Below are 8,568 nucleotides of genomic sequence, written 5' to 3'. Positions count from 1 at the left end.
GGATCTATGTCTCCCTGCGGTACTGCCGGAACGCTACTCCTGGTCGGTACGGTCTGGGATATACGGAAACGTCCCTGAGGATAAGTAATCTTGGAATGGTCTAAGGGTTAGGCAGTGTAGGCTGTATGGGATCCTAGTTTAGTGGGTAGGCGAGGTACGGTCCGCGCATATTAGGCTATGTACGCAGGGCGTACGATTCCGCAGGCAGTACCCAGGGAGACAGTAGACGCCTGCCACCGTTCTAATTGACTAGCGTAATCTGTTACATGCTGTCAGGCTTATTAAAGTATGTGCAGATGGCTTATGTTGTGCATTAGATTACACCATTCCTCGTCATGCCGGCGCGGCCTTTCCTTCAGTAGTCGGTTGGCATGTAGGCTCAAGTCGTAAATGCCACTCGCAGCCACAGCACCTACGGAACAATGTTCTTTAGATGTAGCAGAGACTTGCTAATTAATGAGCCTATTATATATTCAGGATAGATCCATAGGAGGCAGTGTGACATCAGATAAACAGCGCGAATTCGTCATTACTAGCCTTATAATACCTACGATTTACTACGGTAACTCCTCCACTTGAGGTAATCGTGACACAGTACATTGCCGCCATCATCGTTACGCTTAATCGTTTCCTCGTAGACACCGCCAATCCGCTAGATATACAGCCTAACGTACGACCAATTCTCCATTCGTCTGGGCCATTCATCCAACGCCATAGCGCGCCCCTATTAATTCAGGCAAAGGCGCAACCTGGCTTGTGTTGCTCTCTCGCGATAGCTGAACATGATGGCGTTGGCTCGCAGGGGAGACTTGAGAGATCGGATCGCCACACTCGACGAGCTAATTTGGTTGGCGTGCTGTGCGTGAAGTGTGCATTGCCAGCTAATGTTACAAAGGTGGCTGTGTATCTGTGTACCGGGTCAAACGGTCTATCTCGCCGAAAGTGTTGATGCTAATCTCCAGGCGAGCCTATGCCTCGCCTCAGCTTAGCAATAGCGAGTTAGCGAGTAGCTGCCTTTTGTTTGAGATTTAGCGGCGCAATGGATTGGAGAATGATGGCCAGAGAATGCGAGACATCGGTGTCGCTACGTTTTAGCCTTATCTTACGGCTTGCGTGGGTGTTCTACGAGGAAACGATTTCGTCGATGATGGGGCGAATGTCTGTGTGCCGATTTGAGCCTCAAGTTGGATGAGTTACGCTGCTAGTTAATCGTAAGTTATTATAATGGCTAGTCAATGAACGATTTTCCCTTGTTTTCTTTGATGGTCCACTTCCTCCCTATTATCTACTCGCTGACTACTAATATATTATCGCGATATATATGCCTTTTATTCATTATATATAATTCATAGTGTGTTACTATATTACGATTAGACATACTAGTATGAGTATATATATATAATTGCTTAAAAAATTGCTTAAAAGTCCTACAGCCAGAGATATACACTGAGAAGTTTCATAACGCTCAGCAGAAACATCATCCTGACATCACATAAACTCACTGTAGCGCGATCGCAGCAATGCCCCCCGGACTCACTCGACGAGAGAGAGTGCAGCAAATAATAATCACAGAATCATTTCGAAATCCCTCTGCGCTCGATGCAACCCGCAATGCTTACATTTCTCAGGGTAGTCTTGAGCTGACAACCCGTACAACATTCTGAGCGACGAAAGTGTACACTCTGGATTTGATGACACGAGTAAGTAGTGTATGCAACGAACTGCCCAACAGTACATTGAGTGGTATGAAATGTCGACTTTGAATCAGTGTTACGCGTTTCGAATGTGACTTTGCAGCGACCGTGCACCAATCGTAGTCTGACTCATCGTCATGCGAGTGGATGTGGCCTCAGCTAGGAACGTGTTCCAGCTAATAAGATGCCCTATATTGCGAACCTTACAACGGAATGTAAGTGAGAGACGTGTTACGAGTATCAACGATCGATAGACAGTTAGGGTTTATTGAAATTAGCATTGACGAGTTTACTTTATGTAATCTAGAGACGAGAAGAAATTGATTGGAATGAATGGAAGATATATACGGTCATGAAAAATAAGGTAAAGTGTGCGTTCATCATTCATCATAAGCATTCGCATCAAAGAACACATGAGCATACCTGGAACCAGTCTTATCGCCATTGAAGGATGTGCGCACTGCCTTTTTTATCATACTGCAAATCTCGGCCACGGTAACTGAAATATAACAACATTTTACGCGCATCTAATTTGCTCATTCATCAACATCACAATCTTTTATGTCTGTATATATTTTTGTGGCAAAACACTGCCTGTGCCTTACACTTAAATAATTACACTGTTACAAATTTATTCGTCCATGCTACCATCCTTTTACGCTGTATCACGGAGCTATCCGCAAGAGGTTTATAGGCCTTAGAAATTGTCACACTCGCATTTACCACATGGCGCGACGCTAAGAAATGGATTAAATCTAGTTACAATTTTACTCTATTTATTTATTAAAAGAGTCATTATCACGGTTTTAAAACGTGAGAAAGATATCAGAGTGAATCAATACTACATGTCACGCAGCTGACTCAAGAATTACTGTATTTAGATGCTATCTCATCCCAATAATGTTTATAGCTGTGACGCCTGTTGGTGTTACTAATCTCGGATTATTACAAATCATTAGCTGTCTCACGCCCGAATGGTCCTTCCATACCTGCTCGAGACATATGTCATATCCAACCTTATAGCACAACAGCTCCGCTCTCTACAAATGCAGTGTCCAAGACATTGTACGATGTCAGGTCTGGGGGCCATTTTAGGTAAAACAACAGACTATCATTAATCCCACTATCTGTGAAAGAAATCAAGTAATAAGTATTAAAATAGTAAATCAAGTATTCTTAATCTCAGTACAGGTAGGTCCTGTTTTACGACAGGGTTAGGTTCCAGTAATAATGCTTACAACGAATATTGCGGCTACGAATAGAACAGCTACTATTTGCACACCAGTGGAAAAAGTATATTTCATGGTCCTTTCAATAAAGCCAAAAAACAATAGCTTTTCTCCCATACCTTAAGTTAAGGGGGAATATTCCCACTTCCTTCTCTCTCTCTAACCTTTGACCATTGACTCCCTGATTTGACATCACAATGTCATTTCGGATTGCCCCCTATGTCCTGAATATCAACATTACATCAAGCCATTTAGATTTGTGCCTATATTGTTGACAGACGGACAGATACTCATGCATTTCTGCAAGCTGCATCTCATTGTGTCAGATGAGCTAAAAACAATCACATATCACAGGAAGAAAACCCGGATGACATACCACTTAGAGCTAGGACGGAGCCTCCGTTGCTACTCAACTGCACTATCTTCTCGCCTTCAATGTCTCCCTTAATGAGTGTTGGTATGCTTACATCTGAATAAACACCAGCACCTGTCAGCAAAAGCAACATTGTTATTACGGCCACAAGAATTTGGGGACTGAGAGTAGAATTGTCTCTATTTAAAATCTGCAGAGATTAACCAGAAACAACATCAAGATAATAGTATTTATAATACCATAATAATGTGTCAGGCTTTTTTTTAAATCTACATTACAGACACCTGCAGAAAAGAATCCGAATATCACTTCATGCCACAGGAAGCTGATGACAAAATTTAAATGCTTAGGATGCCTGGGAATCTCAAACCCACTGTGAAGCCACCAGGCCAACGCTTGTTTTCACCTTTTACTCTAAACTCTTACCACTTTGGCCACAAGAGCTGATACCACAGCTATACACCTGGCCATCTCCAGTCAGGAAGAATGTACTATCTTTTCCACACACAACACTGCTCACATTGGATGGTAAGCCTTTCACTTTCGAGATGATTCGATTTGAACTGATAATAAGAAAGAGAAAGATGATAACGTTCCATTGAGAACACGCATATTATATTTGCAGAGGAAATGTCTCTTTAAAAGACTGTAATATCAATGTGGGTAGAGGCAAATAGAATGAATTTAGCCAAAATAAAATTGAATGAGTATATTTATCAATAAACTTCTCATGATATCACACAAGTTTACGCGACGATAAATACAAATAACAATATTCGTAATGCACACCTATACTTTTCATCTTTCACGACAGATCTTCCGCACTGTCCAAAAGCATTGTTGCCCAAGCTCATCACTCCCTCCTGGTCTGTTAACACAACAGTATGTGCACGCCCGCATGCTACATTCACAACTTTCGTGTTCTGATGGATCACAGGTAGATGAATTGGCACTGGCTGCGCCACTAACCCAAGGGATACTCCTATGAGAAAAAAAATGTACATGTATAATATTTTTTTGTATGGTAGGAAATCACGAAATATGAATATGTATATTTCTTGATTTCCTACTATACAAGAGAAATGAATATAGGGCCATTATTTCAGTAATTATAAGATTTACTAATGATGTAACAAGCTAAAACTGTACAAATGTAAAGTGGGTCAGAAAAATTCAAATAATGTGGTTCTCAGGGTGACTATCCAATTGGTTTTTGTACATGTAAAAGCACAGATTTGCATTAGTGGCTACGCATAATTGAGCAATTCTCAATCAGGTTGTCGTTTCAAATTTATATCCGTAAAAGCATTTAACTTGTCCTCATTTATTTGAAAGCAGAACATGGCCAGTTGGAATTAATGGCTCATATAATTTGTGTGTATGCAGACGTTATTTACCCATCTGTCACTAACCCGAGCCTTTACGAGTTTCATGATATCCCAGTTGAGAATCAACATTCAATCCTGTTCCAAGCAGCATGTAATCATCTGAACGTCCCTTGGGAATGTAGACAGTAAATCCATAGCCACATGCAACATCTCTAATCTGAATATATCAGTCATAGTCACACATTATTACAATGAAAAGTAACTAAACGGGGCTAATACGTTTACCCTACTTGTATTTTTACGAATTTTTGTATTTCACATCACATTTTTATATTTTAACCACGAATTACTACAAAATTAACGATTTGAAACAAAATTGAATGACAGTACCTTAAAATAGACGACACAATATGATCGATATTACTCACCGGATAATGATCAGCGAATTTTAGCCGATAAGGCTTTGTCTGTACATCCCGAACCTTCGCAACAGCGCCTCGTTCCGGCTTTACAAATGTTCTCACGCCCAGAGCACCTGTTTTCGCATATCCCCAGACATACATTCTGGGAGTGCGTTTCTCCTTCTCACTGGCGTATCTAAATACTCCTCTGTCGTCATCGTCAAGAATCCGTTTCGCTGCTAATGCGGGTGATGACGTAGACAACTCGCAACGTAACTTTGCTGCACATGCTGCTGTGACATGTTCAGCAAGCATGGGTTTTGACGGCATGAACGCCTGTCCTTTAAGTTTGGTAGCTGAGCTACGAAATGCTCGAGCCATCTGGAACATTCAAACAGAGAATTTGGTCACTCAACTGCGCTGCTGTTCCAGTGGGCACGTCATTGGTTGATGTCGTTAGTTGATGTCGTAGGTTGGTGGGCACGTCATTGGTCAGTGGCGTTGGTTGGTGGGCACGTCGTTGGTCAGTGGTTGGTGTACGACATGCGTCTAAACAGAGGAATTGCTCCGACCTGTGATTGGAGGATAAAAATAGAATTCGGTGACGTTTCGTCTTTCACCGGTCATAGAGCCGTTGTATAGCCTTCACGACCGATACCGAGCGGTGCATAGTTCGCGTAATTAAATTAGACTAATCGTGCGCTGTGCAATTAGACCTCAAAATTCACAGAGATTAAGGCTAATCGTGTCTATAACAGCTGAATTTTATAGAAACTGTATAACTGCAAATCGTCTTCGCGTCATATGATAGTTAGTAGCAGCGTTCCTACCACAGGGCACTTGAGGCGTTTCAATAAATATTATAATGCTAAATAAATACGAAATCATTTCTACCAATGTATTAATGTGTTCTATACTCTCTTTCATGCTATTATGTCGACAATTTCCTGGCAAATGCCGTCCAATGCCATGGAGCTGCAAGCAACTTGAAAACAGAATGCTGGCTGGCCGCATTGGCTGCCCTGCACAACGTGACACAGTAAAATATATAGCATGTCGGAAAGCGTGCTGTCAAAATTCGCATCGATACGCTCCGCATTGATTTCCCACGAATACAACACAAATATTCAATCATTTCTACACTCATCTTTGTGTTCAAGTTTGAAGAAGCAGTGTTCACTTGTTATATAAAACATACTTATCTCGTGTTCGTAACGCGAGCTGTGTCACGCAAACTCAACACACGCCTGTCGAAATTCTCAAGAGCGTTGCTGCTTCCGTTGCGCAGTTTAATGTAAATGTTCCTGTTAATGTTTGAAATTTTTTAAATATGAAATGTCAGCAATAGCCTGTTTATGAGGGAATATTATGCTCCTGGTTGTTGTTGAAGTTGTCATGGCATATTCGGCTGTTTGCTTACCGAGTTCTACTTCTTACGTTATCTACGCTGAGAGGGTCTATGTCCCCCCGGGTACTGCTGGAACGTACCCTTGGGTTACGGTCCAGTATCCGCGAAGTACCCTGGTGCTATCTAATATGCCGGACCGTACTCGCCTACTGCCAGCTAACGAGTCTAGGGAGTCCGCCTACTGCCTCTGCGCCTAACCCTAACCCTAACGCATATCAATAGTTAGGCCAGGGAACGTTCGCGGTATACCGGACCGTCACCCAGGGTACGTTCCGGCAGTACCCAGGGGGACATAGACCCTATGAGCGTCATCTACATGTGCTTTGATGGAGCTCAGATCAATAGAACATTTGTCGAAATACATTTCCACACAGCTGATGAAGCTGTCAAGGCTAGATTTACAACTATAAACCCGGTCTCCACAGAACCAATGGTTTTCTTGATGGATCCATCTGTAAGCATCCAAGTTTGCATATCACCCCAGCAGATCAAGTTCTGCGAAGCAATTATCATATTCTGCAATTGTTGCAGTATTATTTATAATCAGTACAGGTCTTTCGATTTGCAGCCACGTAGACCAAACTAATGTGACATATGGTGATTGATAGTTTGGTATCACTTCTTATTTTCCACAGCACTTGGTCCAAAAACTGTGAAACAGCATCTATGGGAGCATCACTGGCAAACGAATAATATTTCTATAGTACTAACAGTAGACAACAAGGTGACAACAGCTGGCACCATATCAGAGATGCCTTTGACTCTGAGTGGGACCTTGCTGCAAACAGCAAAAGAGAGCACCATCGCCTAACACAAGGTCACATGTTCCTCGACTCTGCATCCAAAATGCGCAATAGCCTCGCATTCGAAGTGCTCAATGAAGACATGTTAAGTCTACTAAAGGTGAGTGTGCGACACGCCAACCAACTGTACGTCTGTGACAAAAGGGATCAAAACACTGAAACCAAATACCTTTGATGTGTATAAGTAGTTGAGTAATGAAACTGAGCACTAATTAGATTTCCTTTACCTTTTTTTTGTTCTCCAGAAGTACAGACAGGTGATGAACCTTGGCACACCATAGATGGCACCACCATAGATGGCACCATTTCGTTCATTGAGAACACCGCTGCGATAATCAACGTTTTCCGTAGTCATGCTCGGACTTCCTCTGCCAGTGATGAACGGCTTGAAACCCTAAAGAATGTTTTGCATTGGTTTCAAAACTGGTACCGCAATGTCCCCCACAAAAACCTACAGCGGCATTATCTCTCTCATCAGACCTATTTTGATCTGCAATCCGCACTGATCGTGTTCCAAGAAATCGTTAAAATAACAACGCCCCGATTCCCTAATGCACAGCTGCAACCGTCATCCTCAACACCGACATCATAGAGAACATCCTTTGCCAGCAGAGAAGTTTAAACGGCAGCAATAACAATCGGACTTGCCTGCAGTATAGGCATGGATTAAACAGCATCTTGCTGGGCCACGCCACAACAGCAAGAGGAAATGCTGGAAATGTGCAGCCGTTCGCTTTCCAATGCACAGGAAGTCTCCGTCAAACTCGTACAGGTCCAATGCAGTGAGTTCGTTTCACATTTGCTGTTGTCATCGATAAATGTTGCCGGTGTCGCCCCCTAGCGAGCTCACGGCGTTACGCGACGAGCTCCTCCTCGATGACCGCTTCTTCGTTACTGGTGTCGCAGCGTTGCCACACCACAACAGCAAGAGGAAATGCTGGAAATGTGTGGCTGGTAGAGCAGGAGACTAGCTGCGCAGTCTCGGTGAGCTCGAGAATGAACGCGCTCTGTCGTGTGCACCCATTGGGGCCCGTGACGACGACGCAGTGACTCCCTACAGCGTCTCTTCGTTACCGGCGAATAAGGCATACTGTAACGATGCCTACTACTGCTGCTCTTTGCTAAGGCACACATCGCACTTCCATGTTACAGTTGTCGGATCACTATAGGCTGTGAATGGTATTGTAGAGCATTCTTTATGCCACCATGCATCACAGAAATCACAGCCTACCCACAACTCTGCCTGCTCGTCATCGTACAGTCCGTCGCATGCAGGGCAAAGGTAAGCTTCTGTGTCTTCCTCCATCTTCACTTCCACAATGTCTGAGTGCG

General features: G+C 43.0%; 1 protein-coding gene across 2 annotated transcripts in view; it reads right to left on the bottom strand.

The window, feature by feature from the left end:
* Window positions 1–7,544, bottom strand: part of LOC106808137 (Williams-Beuren syndrome chromosomal region 16 protein homolog) — a 15,951-nt gene extending 8,407 nt beyond the window's left edge. The window contains exons 1-6 of one of the 2 annotated variants that reach the window (XM_014810717.1): window positions 7,464–7,544; window positions 5,053–5,406; window positions 4,709–4,841; window positions 4,086–4,278; window positions 3,723–3,859; window positions 3,300–3,410 (exon numbers count right to left, since the gene is read on the bottom strand). In XM_014810717.1, the coding sequence (XP_014666203.1) occupies window positions 3,300–3,410; window positions 3,723–3,859; window positions 4,086–4,278; window positions 4,709–4,841; window positions 5,053–5,406 (928 nt within the window). In that variant the 5' untranslated portion in view covers window positions 7,464–7,544. The remainder of the gene's footprint in view (window positions 1–3,299; window positions 3,411–3,722; window positions 3,860–4,085; window positions 4,279–4,708; window positions 4,842–5,052; window positions 5,407–7,463) is intronic. The other variant, XM_014810718.1, reaches the window with a different exon arrangement.
* Window positions 7,545–8,568: the final 1,024 nt, after the last annotated feature.

Source organism: Priapulus caudatus, unplaced genomic scaffold (genome assembly GCF_000485595.1).
Source record: "Priapulus caudatus unplaced genomic scaffold, Priapulus_caudatus-5.0.1 Scaffold255, whole genome shotgun sequence".
In the NCBI taxonomy this organism is placed as follows: Eukaryota; Metazoa; Priapulida; class Priapulimorpha; order Priapulimorphida; family Priapulidae; genus Priapulus; species Priapulus caudatus.
Note: the sequence above shows the minus strand (reverse complement) of the source record. Positions and strands in the feature narration are given on the sequence as shown.